The sequence below is a fragment of the Fonsecaea multimorphosa genome, assembly GCF_000836435.1.
Source record: "Fonsecaea multimorphosa CBS 102226 unplaced genomic scaffold supercont1.23, whole genome shotgun sequence".
In the NCBI taxonomy this organism is placed as follows: Eukaryota; Fungi; Ascomycota; class Eurotiomycetes; order Chaetothyriales; family Herpotrichiellaceae; genus Fonsecaea; species Fonsecaea multimorphosa.
The window spans coordinates 42,753-68,256 of record NW_015971657.1 but is presented as its reverse complement, the minus strand read 5'-3'; the positions used below and the strand labels follow the sequence as shown (position 1 = coordinate 68,256).

The 25,504-nt window shown below is 52.3% G+C and overlaps 9 protein-coding genes across 9 annotated transcripts; 4 read left to right on the top strand and 5 right to left on the bottom strand.

Annotated features, from left to right (window-relative positions):
• Nucleotides 1–635: 635 nt before the first annotated feature.
• Nucleotides 636–1,193, top strand: Z520_09226 (uncharacterized protein; the record flags this gene model as incomplete). Its single annotated transcript, XM_016779720.1, has 2 exons — nucleotides 636–749; nucleotides 864–1,193. The coding sequence occupies 2 exons, from the start codon at nucleotides 636–638 to the stop codon at nucleotides 1,191–1,193; spliced, it is 444 nt and encodes a 147-aa protein (XP_016629039.1).
• Nucleotides 1,194–1,642: 449 nt separating this feature from the next.
• Nucleotides 1,643–3,473, bottom strand: Z520_09225 (uncharacterized protein; the record flags this gene model as incomplete). The annotated part of the gene is made up of 5 exons (XM_016779719.1): nucleotides 1,643–2,367; nucleotides 2,440–2,694; nucleotides 2,763–3,005; nucleotides 3,091–3,184; nucleotides 3,243–3,473. The coding sequence occupies 5 exons, from the start codon at nucleotides 3,471–3,473 to the stop codon at nucleotides 1,643–1,645; spliced, it is 1,548 nt and encodes a 515-aa protein (XP_016629038.1).
• A 735-nt stretch (nucleotides 3,474–4,208) lies between these two features.
• Z520_09224 (uncharacterized protein) lies at nucleotides 4,209–5,993 on the top strand (the record flags this gene model as incomplete). Its single annotated transcript, XM_016779718.1, has 2 exons — nucleotides 4,209–4,502; nucleotides 4,563–5,993. The coding sequence occupies 2 exons, from the start codon at nucleotides 4,209–4,211 to the stop codon at nucleotides 5,991–5,993; spliced, it is 1,725 nt and encodes a 574-aa protein (XP_016629037.1).
• Nucleotides 5,994–6,057: 64 nt separating this feature from the next.
• Z520_09223 (uncharacterized protein) lies at nucleotides 6,058–8,409 on the bottom strand (the record flags this gene model as incomplete). The annotated part of the gene is made up of 2 exons (XM_016779717.1): nucleotides 6,058–7,419; nucleotides 7,471–8,409. The coding sequence occupies 2 exons, from the start codon at nucleotides 8,407–8,409 to the stop codon at nucleotides 6,058–6,060; spliced, it is 2,301 nt and encodes a 766-aa protein (XP_016629036.1).
• Nucleotides 8,410–9,620: 1,211 nt separating this feature from the next.
• Nucleotides 9,621–10,851, bottom strand: Z520_09222 (uncharacterized protein; the record flags this gene model as incomplete). The annotated part of the gene is made up of 3 exons (XM_016779716.1): nucleotides 9,621–10,224; nucleotides 10,290–10,430; nucleotides 10,496–10,851. 3 exons carry the CDS (start codon nucleotides 10,849–10,851, stop codon nucleotides 9,621–9,623), a joined length of 1,101 nt encoding a protein of 366 aa, XP_016629035.1.
• Nucleotides 10,852–11,444: 593 nt separating this feature from the next.
• Z520_09221 (uncharacterized protein) lies at nucleotides 11,445–12,538 on the top strand (the record flags this gene model as incomplete). Its single annotated transcript, XM_016779715.1, has 2 exons — nucleotides 11,445–11,952; nucleotides 12,009–12,538. 2 exons carry the CDS (start codon nucleotides 11,445–11,447, stop codon nucleotides 12,536–12,538), a joined length of 1,038 nt encoding a protein of 345 aa, XP_016629034.1.
• A 644-nt stretch (nucleotides 12,539–13,182) lies between these two features.
• On the bottom strand, nucleotides 13,183–15,084 carry Z520_09220 (uncharacterized protein; the record flags this gene model as incomplete). The annotated part of the gene is made up of 3 exons (XM_016779714.1): nucleotides 13,183–13,754; nucleotides 13,814–14,394; nucleotides 14,504–15,084. 3 exons carry the CDS (start codon nucleotides 15,082–15,084, stop codon nucleotides 13,183–13,185), a joined length of 1,734 nt encoding a protein of 577 aa, XP_016629033.1.
• A 788-nt stretch (nucleotides 15,085–15,872) lies between these two features.
• Z520_09219 (uncharacterized protein) lies at nucleotides 15,873–18,234 on the top strand (the record flags this gene model as incomplete). Its single annotated transcript, XM_016779713.1, has 2 exons — nucleotides 15,873–16,790; nucleotides 16,882–18,234. The coding sequence occupies 2 exons, from the start codon at nucleotides 15,873–15,875 to the stop codon at nucleotides 18,232–18,234; spliced, it is 2,271 nt and encodes a 756-aa protein (XP_016629032.1).
• Nucleotides 18,235–19,029: 795 nt separating this feature from the next.
• On the bottom strand, nucleotides 19,030–21,924 carry Z520_09218 (uncharacterized protein; the record flags this gene model as incomplete). The annotated part of the gene is made up of 1 exon (XM_016779712.1): nucleotides 19,030–21,924. One exon carries the CDS (start codon nucleotides 21,922–21,924, stop codon nucleotides 19,030–19,032), a length of 2,895 nt encoding a protein of 964 aa, XP_016629031.1.
• Nucleotides 21,925–25,504: the final 3,580 nt, after the last annotated feature.

Here is a 25,504-nt window from a genome sequence, read left to right as displayed (position 1 = left end):
AATCAGCATCGAGCGAAGCAACGCTGGAGAAGGGGACTTTCTACACCATTGCACGCAAAAGGATTTCAGGCCAATACCCACGAGTTGCTACCTCATCGATAAATGGACGGTTGAGGTGTGGTTGTTGCTGAGACTCGCCCATTTAGCCGCGGGCGTGATTGGTTATTGATTGATTCATCGATTCGTTCCATTCTCGTCCCATACTTTAGCCGCGGAGCGAAACCATCAACTAGCACAAACTCGGCAACGGAAAAAGATGGGCAGCGTCTTCAGTGTACCGAGTTGCCACGGGGATCTGGAAATCCCTTGCTATCTGCATACTGTACGAGAAGTGCTTGCATCGGTACCTTTGTCACCTCCGCCACCATCGATCTAGCTATGCCAGTCAATCCTGGAAGGCAGATAGATTGGAGACACACTGGCAACGGTTCTCGGAATATGGATAAATGAAATCTGAAGGATCCCAGAGGTCATGCAGCAGGTATTGCTTCTGACCAGACTCGTTGAAGTTATCTTGCCGTGGCGTGGACCCTGCAGCCTGATTGTCGATTCACCATCGCAACCAATCCATCCATCCATCGCGGAATCATTCATCTTCTGGACTCCTCGATTTTCGCTCTCTCACCAACCAAAGTATGTCGGCCGGTAATCGAACACAGTCCCAACCTGTGGACAAACTAGCTCTTGGCCGCCAGATGGTGAGGAAATTTGTAGGAGACAAACACGTCGATGCAGTCGCGGCAAGCATGGTCAGTCCGATACCGTCACTCTGCCGACACATTCCCTCGTACTACTTATCCAAAATTTCCCACACGCGGAGCGTCATGGCTAACTGGCTCGCCGTCCGTCACTAATGTCTGCAGAAAAGGGACTATTTCTCAGCCGTGAGCGAAGAATTCATCTCCGAGGTCTGCTGGTCCGGATACGCTCGGCCGGGCTTGGAGTTCAAGGAGCGCGCGCTGATGAACATCGCCATGTTGACGGCGTTAGGCAGAGGGCCCGAGTTGCGCATCCACATACGATGCGCCGTCTACAATGGTTTCACGGAGGAAAAGGTTGCTGAGGCATGCCGCCATGCCATGGTGTACTGCGGTGTTCCCGCCGGCCGAGATGCGCTTATCATCGCCAGCGAGGTCTTTCAGGAATTGAGGGAGTCTGGGGATTATCTGCCCAAATCAGACACAGATCCCTAGCGCATGGGTGTGTAGAATAGTGACACTATATCTCTATCAGATGATGTGTACCTACAGCCTGCAATACTCTTCAGCCAAGCACGTCTTCTAGTCGCTGGATAATGTGTCAGTCTTCTCGGTTTCACTGTGTCTGGTTCATCCTGCGGTAGGATCTCAACGAAACAGGTTGCCTTCCAGATCGTCTGTCAGTGTATGGCACAGTCGTCTACTGTAAGCCGGAGGCCAGCGAGGTCTGAGACCACGATGCTACGTATGCAAACATCTGACAGGAACTCAGTACCAAGACTAGATCTCATGCATTTAGATAGGGAGGCGACACCTTAGGGGCTGATGGACATTAATCCCGGTCTTCAGTACTCCTAGAGAAGCCCTGACACCTCAGAAAGTGCTCTATGGGCTGCGACATCACGGTTCAGCCTAATCCATTCACTTTGGTGGAACGTATCTATTCAGAGCGGATATCTCCAATCTGGATGATAATCACAGAGGGTCTCGAAGTCGCCAATGTCGGTGGGCAGTGGTGGTGCAGATCCGTTACGACGGGCTTCAGCAGCGGCATCACGCTTGCGGTTCTCGTTTCTCAACCAAAAATAAAGGATCGCAGTTGAAGAGAAGGCGACGGCGAAGATGCCCAGCAAGATGCCGTTGCCTTTATAGAACTTGGGCGGGGTGTCGAAGACCTGGGTGGCCATGATGATGAAGCTGTTGATGAAGACCTGCTGGATGCCGTAGACGGTACTTCTCTTGGTGTAGCCGCCGTGAATGGTGCTGATCCAGGCTACCGCGATAGGGTTGCCCGGATACGTACCTGCGGCAACGAAACAGGTGCCTACCATAGATACAGTCGGGTTGGGCGAAGCCAAGATGATGATGATGCCGATGAGACAGCTGCCGAGACAGATCGCCATCGCCAGTCCGCGTTGCTGGTAACGGTCCGAGAGCCAGCAGGCCACGGGCATCGACACCACGGCGAAGCTGTAAGGGATGATGGTGTAGAGTTGCGATGTAAGCCGGTCGAACCCAAACGCGTTTATGAAGGTCGGGAGGAAAACGGCAAATGCGGCGGCGCTCAAGCCCACGGCCGAGAGCATCAGAGAGCCTAGGTATGTCTTAGGATCTTTGAACGCAATCCAAATCTGGCGGGGCACCACCTTGGCACCTGCGGTGTTCTGGCCTAGGAGAGCAGTTTGTCAGTTGCTGCAACTGTATGCGCAAAGAAAACACTCTGACAAGAGTCAACACGTACTGGCCCTGGTACGCGCAAGGAGTAGTTCGTTCTCGGAGCGACTGAACAGGAAATGCCCCTTAGCGACCACCTTGTCTGGATAGGGAGGCAAGAAGATGATGATGGCCAGTCCCACGGCGAATGTCGGGACCCCTTCCACGATGAACAACCACTGCCAGCTTCGAAGGCCGTGTGCATTGTGGATGTTCTTCTCGACCCCATAAGCAATCAAACCACCAGCAAAGCTGGCGACACTAGTCGACCAATAGATCAAGCCTGTGGGATCACCGTATGTTAGTTCCTGTCGTGCGTCAGACGAGAGATGACCAGGGCATAGCACTCACAGCCTCTTAGCGCCAGCTCGTCATGCTTGTACCACATGCTAATGTACAAGAACGACAGCGGCACGATGGCCTCTCCGAAGCCCAGAAGTAGACGAAGACCGATGAGATCGGCAAAATTACGCGCCTTGGAGAACAGTGCGGCAACAAGACCAAACATGGCGATGGACCCGCCGAGAACCCAGCGAGGAGCCAGGATCTTCATTAGAAGAGCCGCTGGAGTTTGAAGGACTAGGAAACCGATATCTGGAGAGAAAGAGAGGCAACCGTGTCAGTTCATCTATGATGACCCCGAGCCAGCATGCATGAATAGTGCCGAGTATCGACTCACAAGTCACCATCAGAACTTGGAAGTACTGATGATTGCTCAAATTAAGATCTTTCTGAATACCCATGAGACGAGCATTGCCGATATTGCTTCGATCCTGCATGTCCAAGAGTCAGAATCGAAGAGCGCCGGAGAGGGGAGGATCTCTTCCGTACCAACACCCCCATCATATAGCCAATGCCGAGCAGAGGAAGAATGATCATATCCTGTTTGCGGACGAGTTTTCTCTCGGCCTTTCGATTGATGGTCGGAGTAGCATCCTCAACAAAGACCTCGTCGGTCTTATCGGCCGAATGCTGAGATTCGACAATGGCATTATCTTGCACGTCGATAGGCGATTTGACGCTCGAGTCGACAGCGGCGGCAGCGTTGGTGGCGTTATGCATGTTGATAGACAGAAAGGACAAAAGAACAAGCCAGAAATTGTAGACTCACGTCTATCGAGGGCCAATTGTGCTGGTGACGGAGCGGGAGGAGCGCTAAATCCCTTAATATAGTGTCATGAGTCTGATATATTGGTCAAATCTAGACCAGGCCCTTGTCCTCGTCTCCCCGCGGCCTCCACGAGAAGTCTGAAATCCTGGGGAAGCGAAAATGGGGTTCACAGCGCCGAAAAGCTTCTCTGGCCTTGGTGGCTTCCTCGGATGGTTGTTAAAGAGCCATGGGCGTATTTCCCACTCCCTAACTCCTCATTCGATTTTACCCCCGGTAGAATGCACGAATATACCGATTCCAAAGTTTGTAATGTGGGTGCGCCCCTATAAATTCCGATTGGACGGTAGTTCACATCACGCGTGCTAGCCGAGACCGAGCCATTCATGATGAAACTAGAAGAAGCATAGATTGAGAACCCGCGGGTAAGTCACTTATATGTAAGATTCTCGTGGATGTTAATTGAGGGGTTCGAAGAAGGTTCTCGGCGTCGGCAACAGGAGCAAGTGGGCCTTCCAGCCATAGCCATCAGGAGGAGGATTGTCGAGCTACCTTGAAGACCGATCACGCTAGAAGTATTGAAAGAATTAGATCAAGAGACGAACTTGATCGAGAGATGAGGCGTATTCAACATCTTGTTGCCATCCAGCGTGCATCGCATCAATACCATTGAACCTCTAGCTCTCAGGATGAAAGGCGCCGGCGTCAGTGGCGCCCATGTCGATTGCCATTCTCACACCAAAATTGACCTCGAACCTCTCCTTGGTAAAGCCCCAGCGTGGACTCCACGGAAGAAGATCAGAGTCGTCACGGTGGGCGCAGGATTTTCCGGGCTCATGTTTGCACACAAGCTACAACATCAACATCCCGACGTGGGAGCAATGGTAGACCACCGTATCTTTGAGGCGAGGCATGACGTTGGAGGAACCTGGTTGGTCAACACATACCCAGGCATTCAGTGTGACGTGCCGGCTCATATCTATGTCCGTAGCCAACCATTCTGGCATTCCTCCTTGACAGGACAAGACTGACCAGGGCCTCAGGCATTCCCATTTGATCCCAAGCCGGATTGGAACAACTTCTACGCCTCCGGGGCCGAGATCCAAGCATACATCCGGAGTACCGTCGAGAAATGGGACTTGGCGCGTGACGTGAAGTTCAATCATCGAGTCACCGAGGCCATCTGGCAGGAGGAAACGGGTCAGTGGAAACTGACGGTGGAGAAGAATGGCCAGGAAACGTTGACTGAATACGCCGACGTCCTGGTTTCCGGGCAAGGCGTGCTCAACAAGTGGCGATGGCCCGACATCCCGGGACTGATTGACCGGTTCCAGGGCCACAAGTGTCATTCAGCGGCGTGGGACTCTGGGTACGACTATGCCAACAAGCGCATCGCCGTCATCGGCAACGGCTCCTCGGGCGTCCAGATTGTGCCCAAGCTAGCTCAACTGCCAGGGACGCGGATCACGGCCGTCCAACGAAGTGCCAACTACGTATATATGCCGCTGCCGCCGGCGACGCTGCTGGGTCGAGAGGGCGACACTCGAGCGAACCCACCCTTTACCGACGAGGACAAGAAACGCTTCCGCGAGGACCCGTCCTTCCACCGTGACTACCGCCGGAAGATCATCCACCAGATCAACACCGCATTCAAGATGTATCTCAAAGATTCGGTCGCGAACAAGGCTGCGACCGAGATCGCGCGGCAGCAAATGGCGAGCAAACTCCAGCACGATCCGGACCTGTGCTCCAAGCTGATTCCGTCGTGGCCCTTGGGTTGCAAACGTATCACGCCGGCCGAGGGGTTCCTCGAGTCTCTCTTACGCCCTAACGTCCAGCTAGTTAGTAGCCCCGTCACTGCGGTAACCGAGGACTCGATTATGACCGCCGACGGACAGTCTTTCCAAGTCGATGTGATTGTCTGCGCCACGGGGTTCGACGTCTCGTTACGACCGCAATGGCGCATGATCGGTCGCCACGGCGTCGACCTAGCGCAGGAGTGGGCGGTGGATCCAGAGTCCTATCTCTCTATAGGGGCGCGAGATATGCCCAACTTCTTCATGTTTCTTGGGCCCAACGCTGTCATCGCCCACGGCTCTCTACTAGAGGCCATCAATTGGACCGGCGACTATATCGTGAAGTGGCTTCGAAAGATCGCCACCGAGGATATCAAGGCTGTCACGCCCAAGTCGCGAACAGTGGACAACTTGATCCGGTACGGGGACAGCGTCCATAAATCTTTAGTCTGGTCGGAAGGCTGTTCGAGTTGGTTCAAGCGCAACACGGTGGACGGAAGGGTTACGGCGGCCTTTGCGGGAAGTGCCTTGGTCTTCCGGCAGTTGATCTCGGAGATCCGAGCCGAAGATTTTGATATCGAGTACCACGATGACAACCAGTGGGCCTTTTTGGGCAATGGATTTACCGAGTATGAGCTGAATCCGGCTAACAGTCTGTCATGGTACATTGAAAACTAGGCAGTGGTTTTTGGATACACGCATATAGCCAGACATATATCAATACATGTATATCGGTCTGAGACTAAGCCGCACTAGGCATACCCACCCACATGTCAGTCAAGTTGGAGAAATCTAGATTGAATATATCATCATCCGGCAAATTGAACACGGATCCCATCACGGAGTCCCCGAAGTCGGAGAGACCAACGCCCGACCCCTGACGTGTCTGCGTCTGCATTTCCAAGGGGCGGGCATCGGTCCAGTCTTGTGTCGCGGGTTCGTGAGTTCCGGCTGCATTGGTGTCGCTGCCGGTTAAGACAGGCGTGGCGGCATGTTGCATCTTTCTCGACACCGTCCTCGCTAATCCACCATCCGGTGGAAGGGGTTGCACCTGTCGTCTCTTGAACAGACGACTGACGTGCGACGCCGCAAAGGTCAAGAATCCGATCGCCCATTCAGCTGCGACATTGGTCTCCACGAGCTCTCGGAGAGCCAGTTTGCATTCTTCGAACCGCCGGGCCCCTTCTCGACGACGTTCGTCACTCGCCGATTGCAGATCAAAAACGTGGCTCCAGCTGACGGTCAGGATGCACGAAATGCTCGTTCCCGGTAAGCGGCGCATGAGGTCGGCCCGGTACAAATCCATCACGATCTTGTTGAGATCTGCCGCCGCCGCACGCATCGATCTTTGCGAAGCCCGCATCTGATCATGGCCTGCCCCTAAGCCCATACGATCAGCCAAGGCACGCGGACGGTGCAAGCAGAACTGCGCAACCAGATACATCATCGCCAGCATCGCACGGTGTATGACCACGGCTTCATCGGCGGACGAAGTGATCGTAGGGACGGGATATTGGTGCAGTAGATCGTCCGACACTTGGTCGCGCCACCTCTGTAGGTCTCGTTCGCACATCTCGAGCTTTTCGAGATCGTCCAAGCGCGGGGGCTGCGTGTGGTTGTCGTCCTGTTTCGGATAGAGGATGCCGTTGTGACCGATTGGATTTTCGGCGTAGAATAGATCAACAATCGTGCTCAGGATCCTGCAGATCTTTGTTGACGCGAAAAAGATTGAAGTGAGTTTGAATTTGTGCGGCTCATTCGCATAGACACCACTGTCGGAGCAGGACATATCCTCCAACGTGAGCGGAGCCACGGTGAAGTCGTCAGGTCGAACTCTCGGTGCTCGATTGGTGCCCAGAGAAGTGAAGGCGTCGCGACTCAGACAGCACCACCAGATCCGTCGACGAAGTCTGCGAACTGGCGCCGGCAGGCCTTCGCTATGCGCGTCTCGATGGAGACCAATCGATTTGGCTACGGCCAGCGCCACGCTGCACCAGTAATACCCGTCCTTTTGTTCGGTAGGTGAAACCCACCAGGTGGTAAGCAGAACCAGGGATTGCACAATGGCGATGCGATCTCGCTCGCAGTTAAAGTCATAAAGCAACTGTCCTCAATGAGTCAAGGCAGTGTGGGTCAAGGTGGCACGGATTCAAACCTTAGTCTTAAGGTAGTATGCCCGGCGCATCGCATCTCGAGTCAGGAAACCTGCTCGGCGTACTAGCTTCACGTCTGCCCAGGCTGTAGCAGAGTACATGATAGCCTGCAGGAGCAGCAGGCTGATTTGGCCATGCCGTGCTGGATTTTCGATGCTGGCTTGAAACGAATCTAGGTCGATGAGGGGCAGGAAATAGTGGGCGAGCTCAACATAATTTTTGAGTAAATCATCGCGCAATTCTGGATTGGGAAGTGTCAAAGCACCCCTCTGGCGCAGATAGATCAAATCTTCGACAGCCAAGTCCGATGGCATTGGTTTTACAAATGGTAGACGGTCTTGATCTTGGGCGTCCGGTAGGGTATTCGGCGGGTGAACCGAGACATTCGACCGCGGGACCGTGTCGTCAGGAGATATGGGGGACGTCAGACTCTGCGTCGCGGCCTCATACCAGTCGAAATTGCGGTCGGGTGCAACAGTCTCGTCGATGTCCCACGATTTGTCCCCATCCAAAGTACGGTGGGGATGCTCAGGTTGAATGGCACAGGGCGACCGAGATCCGTTGGCTTCGGCATCGCGAGGGAGGTCGGGTGTGATCTCAGACCACGTGCTTGCAGGGCCATCAGGTGGCTTAGTTGATGAGTTGGAAAGTATGTCAACCATGAGCTGCGAGCTGGCAGACGGCTTTTGAGCCTTGGGTTTGCCGCGTGGCCGGCGGTGTGGCAGGATACATTCGACCTCCTCCACGATGCAGTTGTAACAAGGATGGCCGCTGACGACACTGCATCTCACTTTGCGAAAGCGACAGTGATTACACGCGACGGTGGCTCGATGCCTTCTGACTGAAGATCGATTGATAATCCTCGGGTGTCCCAATCCCGTGGCCGATGTTAACGGCGATTCTGGGATTGGACGCGACTCTCTCGACACGTCGTCGCCCATCTTATGCTTGTTTATCTGTTCGCGAGAAGGACGTTTGTTTACGTCCTGGTCGTGAGGAAGTAGAAACTTTTATCCAAACGCCCTGGAAGTCTTGGTGGCGGGCCCTTTTCTGGGGGAGGTTGAGGGAGGGACTTAGTTTGAGGGGGCCTGCGCCGAGCGCCAACCCAACAACACTTTCCCCCACTCCTTCGTGCCCCCGCCTTCCCTGACTTCAACCTTACAGGCACCTCGTCTCGCCCCATTTCCCCTTCCCCCTTTAGCTTGTGTTGCAAGCAGCGACCTTTTCTTATTAAAATAGCGTTCCAAGCCGCGCCTCGACCACAGATTTTGCCATTGGGACCGCCTGGGATACAGGCAAGAGCTTCGATGAGGGAAAAACTAAAGCGGGCCAATATTCTTTTACTCTTGGTTTCCAAGACTCATTGGTCAGTGCCCAGCCCTTCACCGTTTGTCGTCCTGCCGCATCGTCCGAGGTCCTTGTCGACGCAGGAGGGTTTTCCAGTTGGAAATATCCTTCTCCAATCGGATCAAATCTAGCAGAACAATTAAGGTTAAATGCTTCGATCCTCGGATGAAAGAACATGAGAAGGGTGCCTAGGTACACAAGGACTAGGGACTAGACTTCAGCCGGAAATGATTGGCCCCCTTGCCCGCCTTGACACCATACTTGCTGGAGATTTCGGTCCCGTGGTATATACCTCATACCTGGTCGTCTCTTATGTTTGACCTACTTAGGTTAGCGTGATACTGCTTTAAGTTAGTATATGTCTAATATCAAAAGAACAATAAAGCACGTGACTAGAGCTTTTTTTGCTTAGTAATATTAAGAGCGTTAACACTAGCTACGCAAGGTTATCTTAAGGTAGTATAGCACAGCAAGACTATACTATATTAGACAGTATACATACATGAGCCCTTGGACTCTCGAGCATAGACAATCAATTATCCACCAAACCACTTTCCCTGCCACGAATCCCATCAGTTTCTCTGTACAGCCTCCAGATTGGAGGGCTGGGGATGGCAAGGAGAGTGTTTCGACAACGTGGTCGGAAAGCTTTGACAAGGGTTCCCTTTGCAATACTTCTGTGCCCCGTAAGGTAGGGCAGCTTTCCAATCAAGTCTGATCAGGTCATGGTCCAATTACGAGACTGATAAACAATCTACTGATTTGCCACACCAAGGGGAACCCCTCCACGAGCAAGGCACAATAGTCATGGCGACCCGAGAGCCTGTTGCGCATCGAGCGCAGGCTTAAAGTCTCTAACAAAATCCCATAACATCTTGCTTTTCCAACCTTTCTTCTTCCATTCATTAGCCTTAAGCGGGAAGAGGTCTGCATAGTGTTCGACTGCCTTAGAATGGGCATAGATGAACAAGACGTTTTCATCGGCGTCGGCTTCCTGCGCCTTGGTGATCGTTTTCATCGTCTCCTCCGCATCGAAACAAAAGCTTGGATTTGGGATGAAGAAGGGCTCGTCGCCTGCGCGGGAGCGATTCTGGTTGAGTCGCTCGAGTGCCGAACCGGGGCAGACCCACGGCGCCATTTGATCCGGAAGCTCGACGTGGATCTCTTTGGGTAGATGAATGTGTTTGGATGGACGGATCTCACCGCCGTGGTGACAGAGGTCGCCGCCGCAGAAGATGAAGGTATCTGGGTTTGAGGTCGTCCGTACCAACCCGGCGAGGTGGCCAACCGCGTGACCTGGCGCGTCGAGAAGATAGAACGACCCATCTCCGAAAAAGTCCAACGCCCTGAAGTGCCCAATTTTGATTCCAGGATCATCATCGAAATGAATTTCTCTCGTTGTCCGGCCTCTGTTGTCAGAAACCACTGTCAGTCTGGTGAAGGGTCCACTCAGCTAAGAAAGGGGCAAACTGACGCAAAATCGGATTCTCGTACAGGCGCATCTCCGATAGCCGGGTACCCTGGATAGAACTTCTCCTTGAAACCAGGGCCGACAACCAGCTCTGTTGTTCCAGGGAAGGTCGAAGGATCTCCAATATGGTCGAAATGCCAATGACTAAGATGATGCGGTTAGTACAGAACCAGCAGAGGCCATGAGGTCTGAAGGGACTCGATACTAACCTCCAAATAATGGAATTGATCGAAGCAGGGTCGATCTGGCTCTCCCTAAGAATGTCCGCCACATGTTTCTCGGAGCGAATTTCCCAGGCCGGATTTCTCAGCTGCTCTTGATTGACTGGCGAAAAGTCGAGAAAGTTTGGTGGCACCCCTAGGTCGAACAAGGCCTTCTTGCCCGTCGGGCTCTCAATGAGGAAAGCCCAGGTTGGGATGTCGGGCATATAATCCATACCGCTTAGAGGGGGTTCCATCAACAAGCTGACCGGTAGCCTGATGATCCTCGAGGTGCAGTCGATGATGCGGACGTCGGCCACTGCACCAGGTGGTACGTTGAAGAGGTCTAGTGCGCTCAAGGCCATTTTGTAAGTCAACTTGTGTATGGTAGTTGTGTAACGAGTGACAAGGCTGTACTCAGTTACAAATTTCCAAAGACGAAGTGCTTCTCGAGTATAGTCTCTATATTCAAACTGGAACAGAGTCGAACCAGCCACTATTGTACCGCCTACATCCAACTTCGTCTCATATAGCGCCCCGCAAATCAGTGACCTCGTAGCTCCATAAAATGCATCAGAAAATCACGAAGGATACAGAGGACCGATGCCGAGACTTCGATACCGGAATGTTGCTTGGTTAGCAATGATCGATACCTAGGTAAAGCGATGGCGCCGGCCTGTGGGACAAGTCAAACTGAAAATGTACCACAACTCTTCCGTGGCTAAAGTGCTTAAACTCCTAGGATCTCCACGAGTCGCTCAACGGCGTCAGATTTGGCGAACTTGGACTTACTTTGAGATCGGAATCTAATTATGGACCGGAAACGCTCTGCCTTGGGAAATTCCACCTGCGATTATGCGGAAAGCTAGAACATTGAAAAGCCTGTCCTGTCCAACGATGCAAGGACGGGGGAACGATCATCGACTTGAGATCCCCTTTAGGGCGGCCTGTGGCTCGAATGTTGTTGCAAACTGTCTACCGACTGACGTCGCGAACCGGGTTCGATGGTCTGGAATCTTTCCAAGAACCAGTTCCCACGGCCAGCAAGCATGATATACTCATCAAGGTGTGCAGTGTGGCCTTGAACTTCCGAGACATTGCCATTGCCACCGGCACTTATCCGGTCCCGGTCAAGGACAATGTAGTTCCTTGCTCGGACATGGCAGGTGAGGTTGTGCAAGTGGGTGACGAGGTGAAGGGTTTCGCTGTGGGTGACTTGGTTATCGCACCTGTCAGCCTAGATACGTTGTACGGCCCAGTCAAGGAGCAGGCCGGTAGCCTCGGTGGCTCTGAGGATGGGGTACTCCGACAGTATCTCACGCTGCAGGGAAACACTGCCATCAAACTACCGAAGTCTAATCACAGCCTTGATGAATGGGCGGCCACAGTGACGGCCGTGTATACGGTATGGAATGCCTTTTACGGCGCTATGCCGCTCAAGCCTGGGGACACAGTTCTGGCTCTGGGTATGTGGATGATGATATACCTGTAATTAAGAAATCCTACTGACGCCCAACGATAGGAACCGGAGGGGTCTCCATTGTTGCTGTCATCCTTGCCAAAGCCGCCGGGGCGACGACCATCATCACCTCTTCCAGTGACGAGAAACTGGGGCAAGTCAAGTTGCAGTACGGAGTCGACCACACCATCAACTACAAGACATACCCGAAATGGGCCGAAGAGGTTATGAAAATCACAGGTGGCCGAGGCGTAGATCAGGTTATCGAGGTCGGTGGGGTGGGCACCATTGAACAGAGCATCGCGTCGGTGGCAAACGGCGGCACCATCTCCGTCATTGGATTCCTGGCTTCACTCCCCGATGACAAGATGCCCAATGTCACGTTACAGACCCTCCTCAAGGGCGCCAACCTTCGTGGCGTCTTGGGAGGTTCGAAGCAACAACTCGAGGAGGCAGTCCGTTTCATCGCCGCGCGGAACTTACCCATGCCCGTCACAAAGACATTTCCATTCACCAAAGAGGGTATTCTCTCCGCTTTCCAGTACGTTGCTTCAGGTCAACATATGGGAAAGGTATGCATCAGCTTGGGCTGAGAAAATCACGAGCATGTATCCGGTGAGATCGACAAATCCAGTGCAGCAGACTGCGGCAGTCAGGTAACCCGGTTTCAACAAGTGCAGAGAAGATCAGGAGATGGCCTAATTAGTCTCGGAGCTTCGGCGAATGTTCGAAGACTGTTGTTGAATAGCTCACACCTGAACGCTGCGGATGCCAATGCTCTCATGCATCCGTACCTAAATTCCTACATCCAGAACTTCCTTCCTCAAGACGAAAAAAAATCCCTCCGGGCGGGATGGGACTCATACGATAATACAGACCTACAAAGCTCTCAGCACCCGACCTCCACAAGGCCCCACATCCCAGAAACACACGACCTGAGCCCAGGCAGCAGCGCATAGAGAGATTCCAACCTAGTCATCTAACTCTGCAGCGTTGTCAGGATTCCAATCTCATGAGATAAAACCTCTGGAGGTCGTATTTGGGAGACTTGGTAGACAAGAAGAAGTCGAGGGTCGGACACCAGTAAAGGGTGGAGAATTGGAAATGGAGACTAGCTTCCGGAATCGAATTGATGCTATCGATGCTCTCGATGCTATTACTATTGCTACTGCTATTTCGTGTATGGGTTGATCTGGAAGCGAATGACATTGCGCCCCAATTGCTGCAAGACTGTCCATCACAAAGGAATGACCGTGGCCTTGCTCACGACAGAAAACTCCGTCCACTCTTCGTCGACCTTAAGTTTTACTCTTCGCATGACCAGGGGCATCAACCCGAGGCATACCACACGCTCCTTGGATTCGTCGTCGTCGTCGTCGGCACCGGAACCAGGAGCTCTTCGCATTCGATTTTCCTGGCGCTCATAGGGTTGCAAGAATCGAGGCCAGGTGATCAAGTAGTCTTCATTCAGCTGCTTCGACATAACGATTTGGAATTCCAATCCCTCTTTGAATATCTTGGCGAGACTTCGACGCAACGTCGCCCGTTCCAAAGACTCTTTCAAGCGCGGTGAGGGGTCGCTGGTCTGGGGCGGCTCCTGGTCTGATTCGTCCATCTGTAGACGATAGACATTACGGTCTTCCAAGCGTCTTATTTCTCCAGGGTCGTTAGGGATGACCATGTCGATATATGCAAGCATCATAGATGCCATGTGGTGCGCTTCTGAGTCGATGGTGCGAATCACTTTTCTGCTCAAATGCTCGTCCCATAGTCGTTGCCATACATGGGCTTGGACTTCAGGCGTAAATGCTGCAGAGAAGACTGTTAGCTTCACGCGTTAATTCTAACGCCCAGTAGGAAAGACTGACTCTGTTTGATGACAGTATTGACGGTTCCTCCACCAAGCTCGCGGAAGTAAATTCCCGGCTTCTCTCGATGAAAAAAACACCAATGCACCACAGCGATGCCGACAAACGACTTGAGAAACTCGCACAGTCTGATTTTGCTTTGCTGGAAAGCGAGGAGCTTCTCAGAGCTGCGACCTGCGCCCCTAAAGCTAGATAATCCGAGTATGTCTGCAAAAAGAGCGCGGCATTCGTCAGGATATAGAAGTCTTGTGTCAACGGTCATCAGTTGCATATCCGGCATATCCAACGCTGCCATATATATGGTGATGGCAGAGGCGATTTCGTGCTCAAGAGATTCCATAGCCGACACTATGACTTTGGTCGGAAGTGTATCCCCGAGGTTGCGATAGAAAAACTGGTCAAGGAGGCTTGGCTCGAACAACGGACCCTCGCTTTCTCCATTGTCCACACCATCCCTCATATTTACGGGAATTGTGCGTTCTGGTCCACTTCTCGGCGATTCTTCCTGTTGGGTCGGTGGCAAATCATTGGTGGGCATGTTAGGAGTCGCATCCTTCCCGAATGTCGTTGGTCCGATAGCCCTGTGGCACCCAAGGTGGCAGAGAATGATCAGCATGTGCCCAGCGTACAACTTGGAAATAGAGCTTGAGGTGAGGACAGTGGTCCTTGAAATTACCCAGGAATACTAACCTCGAACTTTGGTCGGGACGAGAAGAACCATCGACTTGAGACTCTGACTCCTTTTCCAAACCATTCGAAGGGCTCTTTCGCGTCCTTCCCTCTTGTCGCTGGCCCTTGCCCTCAGATCGATTCTCGGAGCCATTATCCGTTCGACGACGTTTATCAGCCTGGGTGGGCTCTTCTGTGTCACTTGCCCCGGATGCATTGGTCGCTCTGCTTGAGCTTTGAACGCTTTTTCCTCTCAAAGATGCAATCTCTTCCTTTGTGTACGCTCGAGCGACAGGCTTGCGGCTAAGCTTGTCCCAGTCGAGCACGAAGGTGCCGTTTCTGTAGAAGTCCTCCAACGCCGATGATTGGAAATCGTCGCGTCTGTCTTTCCAAAGATAATTGATCCTTTGTTCGACTTGGGGTCGTGAGATCCCTTTGGAGAACGATGCGTTGTCTCGAAACCTCTTCTGCAGGCTTGTCGTCAGGTCTGCGATGGCTGAATCATAGTTTTGGATCAATGCGCTTTGAGACCCCTTGTGATCGTCAATCCATTCGAGGAGCGCTCGCTGAGCGAGAGGCGGCCAATTGATGGACCTCGTCATTTTGGATATTCGGAGAGACGAGGATTCTGCAGATGTGCGAGAATAGATAAGAACAGGGCCGGGGTTCAGGATGGCTGAGATATATATCTCAAAATGTGAGTGGCATCCATTTCATTGTTTGTTTGTGGTACCCTGCCACATTCCAGGCACATTTGTCTTTGGCATGCCGGCTCAATGCTTTGGTATGTCGGCCAAATGCTTGGTAGATTACCCGAGAGCAAACTTTCCTTCAGCCTTTATCTTTGTTTTGGGGATTACCGTCCGCCACTTTGTCTCGGAAGGCATGGAAGCAGTGAAATGTTCAGGAGCTGAGGCGATTGAATTAGTGGCTGCTGGGTAAGCCACAGGCTGTTCCAACATCGTAGGAAACAGAGAGGCCGATGTGGTGAGTCCAGCCGCCAGACGCGCCGTTGCGAAAAATGAATACCAAACGTGAAGCCACTGCCCTGCCCAATTCACCTCTTCTACTGCGGCGATATCTGCCTCCATTAGTAGGAACACAGAATTGCGGAGAGCCAAGCTTGACAGGTATTGTTTGCTGTTAGATGTCAAGAGCTCAAGCTATACGCATAGCAAATGCTCTTCTCATCTCCACAAAGGAAGCCAAGTCTTTGATGGCAAACATCTAACAAGATCAACATAAACAAGTTAAAGGTACCACTTACTCTCAACCGGGTGTGGCCAAACGCTCTACCTCTTCAGTGTTACAAATTCGCCTCTTTCCCACGGAAACTGCAGTGCCTATTCTGTGACTTCCTTCATTTGCTTTCCACTGGCATTCAAACAGAATGGCTGCCACAGCTCGCCGACAGGGTTCGAATCCCTCCAACGAGCCAGAGCTTTTTGAAACGTTGCGACAGATGATCGACAAGTATCCCTGGGGCCTTGAGTCAGGCATGACGTTTCTCATCGGAGTAGACTTTGGGACCATCCATTCCACCGCGGTGGTGCGTCTGGCCCAGAGGCCACAGGAATTCATACGAGGCAACGTCCCTGGCGACAACGGAAATATATTTGTGGGCAGGCGACAGCAGCTCTCCTACCGTATTCCCTCCAAGGTAGCCATCGCAGCCCAGTACCCTGAAGCACTTGGGCTGCCGGACCGATGTGCTATGTTATTTGGCCACTCCGTCGATCAGGCTCTCGAAGAACGCACAGTCAGCGATGAAGATGTGGTCGATCTGTTGAAGTTGTTCCTGTTCCCCGAATATACCGCTGATGATAACGGAGCTGTCGGCCAGCTCATGAGGCAAACCCGTGTGCAGCACGATGCCTTGGTCAACAAAATCGGGAACAGACATGAGTACAAGGTCTTGTACAAGGAAAAGTTGCAGGATCGCGAATGGGGTTCAGGAGAAGTCAAAAAGATGGAAGATGTCGTCGTCGCTTACTTGAAATTCATTCTGCACAACACTCTGTTGGAGATTGCTCACGAGATGGGCGTTGCGGCCAAGGAGAATGACGGGACATTCGTGAAACTTCGTCAGATTTTTGAACAAGAGTCGCATGTGGCAGTATCTGTGCCCACGATGTGGTCACGGACAACCCGAGACAATTTCTTGAAGCTCTTGCATGGCGCCGGTTTCCCAAGTTCAACTGCACTCGTTCCCGAAGCAGTGTCGGCAGCGGTAGGCCACTTCAACCGTACCTCGAACTTGAGGGACGACAAACGCGAGCCGGTCAACATGATCCTCGTGGATATTGGTGTAAGAGCCCCCGATCGAACAGCCAGATTGGCAGATGTTTCCAGACTTGTTTTTACCGAAGGGAGTCGATGGAGAGCTAACGAGAAAGTAGGGTGCCACTTTTGATGTGGCTGGAGTCAGAAAATACTTTCAGAGTGGATCGGCGCGATTTGGAGAGATCGTGAAACAGAAGGGCTCTTTCCATGGCTCGATCAGACTCAACCAGCTTATGGTCAGGCACGTCGCCCAAATCTTTGGAAGAAGCCGCTTGAGGTCTGTCCTCGACAGCCTAGGCTGGACAGCAGAAGAATGGTCCCAGAATATCAAAGACGGCTTCGAAATCACAAAGAGATCATTCGACAACACCGAGGACACATACGTCATCGGACTTCCAGGTTTAGCTCAAGCACAAGATATGGGCGGTGCCGTGGGCGGTGCCGTGGGCGGTGCCGTGGGTAGTGCTGCGCTTCAAGAATGCGAACTCAGACCTGATGGGCTCGTCGTCGGCAGAGAAGTGGTAAAAGCAGTCTTTGACAAGTGGCTGGTCGAAATCATCAAGATTATCCGACAATCTCAGGACGAGTTCGAGAACAAATACCCGAATGCCCTCGCTCCTCTTCTCACACTGTGCGGGTGGGGATCTCTACCACCGTATGTTTTGCAGAAATGCAATGAAGAGTTCCGTGGCAACAATGTCACTCTCATCGAAAAAAAGAAGGTCCCTCTCATTGCCCAGGGAAATGTCGTGACCTTGCTTCGCGCAGACTTGTTCTTTGATGTACCAGCCCGGTACAGCTACGGCATAAGAATTGACATGCTATGGGAAGACGTCGATGTGGAGCATCAAACAAATCAAGAGTTAGTCGATGCGCAGACGGAGGATGGGTACTTCCTTCCCGACCGCGCTCTATGGGTGGTGAGAAAGGGTGAAAGTCTCATCGGTCCGAAAGGGCTGTTTTTTAAGGAGGGTCACACACGCGTGACAGCGAGAAGCATCCGCCGGACATTTCCTTTCCTCTGGGAGATTGATGTTCTTAGCAGCAGCCATGTTGAGGTGCACGGCAGCGACAAATATGGGGCTGTCTCAAGAGCAATAGAGGCCGGTAGAATTAGGGTTGTTAAGCGGGACTCTATGGCCATCGACAAGAAAAGTTGCAAGATCAAACCTCACCCAGCCTGCATGCGTTTCAATGATCCGGCCTACATCGAATTCGACTTTCGGATGAGAGTGGACTTCAACACCATTTGCCCAAAGGTGATCATCTCCATCCCTGCAGAGGGAGGAGAGTTCAAAGAGCCCCTAGATGAGAACTGGACAGAAGAGTCAGAAGATTGTCACCTTGTGGGGATCGAATTAGGGCTTCTCCATGATCACACGGCGTTTCAAGGCAATAAAGATGCCAAGCTTGATGCAAATCCAGACATGGACGATGAGGATGAGGAATCTGGGACAGAGAATGATTGATGGCTGGAGGATCCAGGGAGCAGCAAGTGCAATATTGGGTGGGCAAAGTGGAGAGGACGACAGACGGAACACACCAGGCAGGAATTCGGGTGAGCCGACTTCGAAAACGGTCTTAGGAGAAGAGGGTGCGACCGCAACAAAGTAGAAGTGATCAAATATGAGCTGTCTCGGTATCTTCAAACACAAGGACTTCCTGTCTGCGGCTTGCTCCTATACTTGAATTTGGAAGAAGCCGAGAGCCAAGAGCCATTGCATATTCGATGGATACCCAGCGACCTGAAAAGGCACCGAACGGAGTACTGTGTATTGATTTTGATACAAATGCAGATGGTGTGCGGCGACATCTGATATCCCCAATCAGGAAAAAAGACGTATGCTATATTATTGCCGGCCGGCCTTTTGGCGTGTAGATTTGCTCCCACTGTAGCTGAATAATGTGACTTTGCTCACTAAACGGAACTATCCCTCCTTCATCAGACACGTCTGGCTGGGACGAGATAACGCATCTCTTCTTCAGTGTAACACGATTCCAAGGAAGGCCATTCTTGTCCTATTCATTCCATTCTTCCCTCATCGGCCAGCATACAACCAACAGGATTTTCGCCCACACTTGCGATGGGGCGAAGAAACAAAGGCGTAAAACGTCGCTCGTGCCAAGGATCAGCAAAGCACAACAACATGCGTCCAGAGCGTGACACGCAGGTAGATTACATCTCCCACAGATACACCATGCGGCGACCGTGCCCACTTGAGGCCGAGAAGCCAGTATTTCATCTCCTTTTACATCTTGGTGGATCAGATCTGGAATCGTTTGTACCCTTCCACCAGTCCGTCCGCTCTCTTGCTAATTGCTGCCCACGCTGGGACATAATGCATCACCTCATCAAATGCAGGTATTACACCATTCATGTTCACGTCGCTCCATAGACATACCACTCGGCCAGACAACGTGCTGTTAGCGATTGAAATCGTATGAGCATTAGGATCCTCGGGGTCGCTTGATCTCTTAGAACTGGCAGCCGGAATATCCCAATTGACGTCCACGGTCCAAGCTCTTGCCCACGTGCGGCTCCATAGTCTGATCTCCTGACTGCCACCATCGGGCACCGGGGGAAATCGCGTGTCCCTCGGCGCCTGCCCGGCGACATGGAAGCTCGTAATATTGGCTGTCTCAAAGACAAGTTTGCAGGCACGGGTGTTCTTCCCGAAGAGCACGAAGCGGGCTTTGTATTCGCTATCACTATAATTCAAGCGAGTGAGGTTGAAAGTGAGCCAGCTGTCGTACTGTTTTCTAGGAGGGACAGAGATAGAGGAAGAGTGGGCAACGGTCGGCGGGATACCGGCCCACGAACAGGTTTGCATGTTGCCGGAAACTGAAGGGCTTGCAGGTGTGCAGATGATGTCCTGCCCGGCGGAACTGGGTATAAAGTCGACTGCATGGCGGGTGTACGGTGATGCGCCGGTCAAAAAGACGGTGTTGTTCCCTCCCTCAAGGTCCACTTGCTGCTGGAAAAAAAGCTTCAACCTGTTGTCCATGGAGAAAGGGAATGCAGTAAGGTTGTAAACCATGGTGCCGATACAGACGAGCAGAAGGAAGACAGGTATCTGCCAAGTGAACCGGTGCAGGATGGGCACAAGTGGGGAGAAGAGAAGTATTGTGCAGGCAGCCACCATGATGTACAACAGAAACATAGAACTTCCGTCCTGTCCTGTCTGGTGCAGACCTTCAGTCAGTAATAGGCCAATCTGACCGACGACGACGACATTAATGGGGATAAGGACGAGCATCTGCAACAGCCACAACCACGACCATTGGGATTTGCTCCAATTTGGTTCTTCGACGGCGTCAGCTTTATCCTCGCTGCCTTTTCTGTCAGGGTCCGGTTCTTCTCTCTCTTGACGGTATCCCCTCCTTAGGAGACTTGACCTCTCCGTAGGCTCATCATCATTGGAATCGGCATGGTCCTCAACTTCTTCGTGTTGAGCTCCCAAAGCGGCATTCTGGTGAGATGGGTCGTCTTCACCAATGAAACCCTGGCAATACACCGACTTCCTGGGCAGGGAAAACAACTCTAGGTAGGCCAACCACGTGGCCAGCCACACGAGAGCGGCGTAAACAAGAACAAAGTATAAACCGACAAGGTGTAGATGTTCTTCAGACACCGTTGCAACGACAAGGAGCACCCACCATGCTCCCCACATCCATGAGAACCCGTAGACACGGGTAAGTGAAGAGGGCCGTGTATAGTCCGCCGCTCGACAGAAGAACCACGCAACAAAGACGAAGGAGCTAATCATCATGGCCCACACGGCCCATTCACTGCTGTGGGCAATATACTGATTTTCTTTGAAAATCAGGTATGCCAGAGCAATTGGGACCGCACACGCTACAAGCAAGATGAGTGGGAAACGGAAAAAGCCACGCCATCCATAGAGCTTGATCTTCTCGTCTCCATTCGCGTGGTGAAGGGGTCGTGACCCCGAGAAAAGATAAAACTTGTCGACTCGGTATAGCAGGGCAACAGTGAGGAGAAGTATCACAGGTCCAACAACAAGCAGTGTGACAGATAGAGCGAAAAAAGTGTGCGCTTTCAAGACGGCAAATGTGCGGCCGAAGACATCGAACCAGAGTGACGGACTCCCTGGATTGTTCAGCGGGTCCAAATTTGTCGTCAGCGAGGCCGATGTCAAAGCTTCCGTTGTAGCCACTGCTGCGGAGAGCATGTGCCAAAGAGAACCTTTTCCTGTGTGCCGTGAATCGTCTTGATCAGTATGGTATCTCGCTCGCGGTCCAATGAAAGCAACATCCAACCCACGATAACCCAGCTTGCCATTGAATACGACATAATCCGTCTGACTCCTGACCAGTCCTCGATTGAAGCCATCCGCTGAGGTGGACGAGCCAAAGGGGTACTTGGAGTGAGCGTAGGCTTTTGTGACTGCATCGTCGGTGCTTCGAAACAGAGCAGCTCTGCCCCCGGCACCAGCTCCCTCTAGATTTAGGAATGAGCTCACAATCATGGACATGGGATGTTGGCTGAAAACATTCGCTCCATTCAAAAAGTCTTCTTCGCCATTGTTCAAGAGGAGGACCACTCCGTTTTTTGGCTTGCTCTTAGGTGTCGTAAAGTATCTGAGGAGCTGCAAAACACAGACAACTCCGACGCCGTCATCTGTAGAGCCGAAACCAGTTGATACACTATCATAGTGTGCATTCACGAGGACTGCGTTCCGACTTGATGGTTTTCCGTCCGAGTCAAGCCACCATTTTGTTTCATCATCCTCTTTTCCCGGGATGTACACGATAAGGTTGGTCCCTTCGAAGTAGACAGACACGCCGGGTCCAGAGACTACTCCGCCCGAAGAAAAGGTAAGATTGGAGGTATTGTCTTCGAAAATATAGGGGGAAGCGTCGTTCTCTTTTGCTATGGAATTGATCCGTTCGAGGAGCCACTCGTGGACTTGGTCGTTGCGACGGCTGTTGTAAGGACGGTAGGACGCAGTCAGAAGCTGTAGGTCCAGCCAGGCTTCCGTGAGATTAAGGCCGCGAATAGGAGTTGGCGAAGCTGGAGGAGAAGGGACAGTCGTATGGACGATGAGGAGAGCAACAATAATAACGAGGTAAACAGCGGACGTGATGACGGTGACGGGCCAGCGAGTGAAGGCGAAAGGATTGGAGAGCCTCGCCATGGCAGAGGGACGCAACTCAAGCGTCAAGGCATTAGGGGAGAGTCAAGGAAGCATTTATGAAGTGTGGGAGTGAGCAGGTAGGCAAATGACTCGAAGATCACTGAGGGTCAACGTAGAATGAGAAACCTTGAGATTCTTGCTGCTCCCCCGCGCCATTACGCAGTGACAAGCTCTGCACATGCACATCATTCTCGCATGTGCAGCTGCAGCACCCAATAGGAGACTGTCCGAGCGCCGAGCCACCTTGCCATATCCGGTACTTCTTGGCGTCAAATTTAGTGCTGTATACTCCACCCTTTTGATACAGCGGAGCACTCACCGGCCTCATGTCGCTTCTTCTCGTCAGTGTCTCTACTTGCACTTCCACTGTTTGTCAATCCATCGCCGTCAACACAGGCTCAGCTGGCTGATCTATATTTTCACCATGATTTTCGCGGCACTCCAGCATTGGGTCTGCATGATCTCAAGAGCCGTTCGACCCTTTTCAAGTGTGTTCTATTATGGCAGTCGCTCTGCTCAGTGTTCTATGCCGATGTATACGGGTCTTGGATTGCCGATAGCTTAATTGGAGAAGGAGCACAATACACTGGATTTTGAAATCTAGTGATCAACAACAATCCGATTATGTATCAGACGCAGGAGCAGACCCTTAGAGAGACAAAGACATTGTGCTTCAAGGGACCTTCGTTATCTCGATGCAAGGTAGCTGAAGGCGATATAATTATGGGTATATAACAGAACCCACTCAAAATATCGACCTACCATCAGAAGTTGGTTGTCTTTCTTCCCGCATGTCCCCACTCTAGACATGGATCATGTCCTCCATCTCGATTACTCTCAGGCTCCGACCCACCAATCTCCAACAGTTGCCAGACCCGGTAGCCTTTAGTAGTCCACGATTTCCGACTGCATCCTCTCGACCGCCTCCTCAAGATGCTTTGCGGGAACAAGCACATCGCGTAGCTCTCAGCCTACAGGTGGACCTGAAGAAGCGAACGAAGCTGCCGAGCTAATTGCTGTGAAGAATTTCTCCCAAGTCTGCGAGGAGAACTGTGTTCTGCCCATATGGCGTAGGTAGTCAATGAGAAGATCACCATTGCTTACTCTTGTTTCGAAGTACTTAGGGTCACATGCGGCGTCGACTGTTTTATCGTCCGTGAAGATATCAACCTGTCGTGAGTGAGGAGCTTGGCGTCGCAGGTCAGTACAGTATTTGCATTCGCATGTCTTTGTTCGAGAAGCGGGAAGAGTCTGAATACTGATGGCGAGGCGAGTATGGCTATGTGCTGCCTCGAGGAGGAATAAGGTGGTTCGAGCAGAGACTCCAACTCTACGCTCCTCGCCTTGTTTCGCAGCCCGAAGAGAAACTTGATCCAAGATGGAAACCGATACACTCTGCAGATGAGGAAGACTAGGTCATGAAACATGACAGAACCCAAGAATGAACGGAGTCAACGGACCTGGGCACAACGACATCGACAGGACGACACCGCTTTGTGTGAAACCGTCACCAACCATTGCAAAATCCCTCGCGCGGTGCTTGTGGTCGAAGATAGAAACATGTCTCTGATCTGCAACACGGGCAGGGTCAAATATAGAAGCACATCTTCTTTTGCTTTTGCAGTGAGGGTATAGACGGAATGCGCGAGCGTCACAAGCACTGTGGCTTCCGGCTTCGGCCTTGTGGACTGGTCCTTGACTGGCGGAGGTCCGGAGCTGGAATCCATTGATGCATGATGTGTCGTGTGTGGTATGAAAGAGCCGTCTAGGTATCTGTGAAGCGAGGAGCCCGTCTCACGGGAGCCTTGCCGCGCAGCATGATACCTCGGTTGAGCGTCCCGAAATGGAGCGAGGACGTGAGCTTGGCAACGTCGTTATGTTCTATCGGAGGCGCTCCCGAGTATGCAAGCCGCGTTCCGAAGTATAGGTGGCACGGATCAATTCGACGGCTTGGACAGCTCGTGCCTTGAAGACTCCGCCTCAAACCCACGGAGTCCGTTTCAGTGATAGTCGCAACTCAGGCTGCCTATCATTGCATCCAGCATAGCAAGCAGACGACATTAGGAAAACCACATGCTGCAGGCACGCTTGTGCTCCCAAAATAGCTCGGCCTGAATGCTGAAGAAAGCAATCCACAAACCTCTAGCGCCACCTGGAGTACATCCTTGCCATGGATCCCGGCATTCAGCCGAAGCAAAGGAGCGGCACACGCCCTGCGCAGCCTTGCTCCCACAGTCGCGCGGAATGGAGAGGCGAGCATGGAGATCGTTCCCTAAAGGTGGAATGTCTGGGGGAAATCGATAGAATTGGGAACATCTCCCGCGCTCTGCAGTTCAATTTGCGGTCAGCGTTGTCATTGTTCGATCCACAGCAATGTGTGCTCAATCCGGAATTTGAGCACTGGAGCAAGTCCGTGACTGCCACGTATGTCGCGAGCGAAAGGATTCAGACGATATTCAGAGGGTTGTCCTGTTGCTGGGACCCAACCAGGCATCGAAGTGTCTGTAATATGTCCTCGATTAATATTGCTGCTTTCACGAAGGCACGACAACATAGCAGCCGAAGCAGAACATTGACAGCCCATGCGTGAGTGGGGTGGGCCGATGGACCAATCTGACAAGATGCTATATATACCTACAGGGTATGGCGGCAAATGGATGGGCAGTTTTGCATGGCGCTGGGAATGACTGTGCTGCTCGATGCGCTCTGTCATCACTGAATAGTAATGGATGGCAGGAATGGCCACTCGCTGAATGGCCGTGGCCAAGTTGCAGCGAGCAATAGACGTCCTCAAGAAGTAGGTACCTACCTTAGGTAGTGATCAGGGAAGAGGGGCACCCAAGGGGTTAGGGGGGTTGAGGGAAGAAGGGCAGAAGGAGCGGAAGGGTGAGAGAAGCCCGGAGAAATTCTAGTGTCGGGCGGGAAATCCCCGAACCTCCGACATGCCGATGGTCTCTAGCGAGCTAGTACCTACTAGGTATGGGTGCCTATGGTCCGCACACAGCGAGCGCAGTTTTCCCTGCGTCTGTCTGCCTTGATGGACCATGGCCTCGTCTCTACCAATCCATCTCCCCGTCTCTCCATCCAATCCATCCATGCATCAAGCATCGACCATCGAGCTTCAAGCCTCAAGCCTTGGCATCCGTAAAACACTTTGCGTTTAGCCTCCTCCCCCTTCAGCTCTCCCCCTTATCAGATCATAGACCAGGTTCTCTGTTGCCACTCGAATTCGTCCGTACGGCCACCAGGCATCAGTCCACTCACCAAGCTGCTCTCAAGCGGAGACCAAACGTTGATGCATCCTAGCCTATGGCTTCCATCTGGCTCACCCAACCGCGCGTCTCCGTCAAGCCTTATTCCGTCTTCGGTAGCTGAGGACCACCCTCTAGGGTGATCTGAAGCTCTTCACCTTAACAGTCTTGCTTCAAATCCACGCAAAATGGAAAGTCAGTGCGATACGCGTCATTCCCTGACCACTCTGCTTCGTCCTTGCCCGGTCCTGTCTCCTCCAACGAGCCTTGGTCGGAGTCTTGGGGTTGTGAACCACCGATGGAAAGAAAGGAAAAAGTATAAAGGTAGT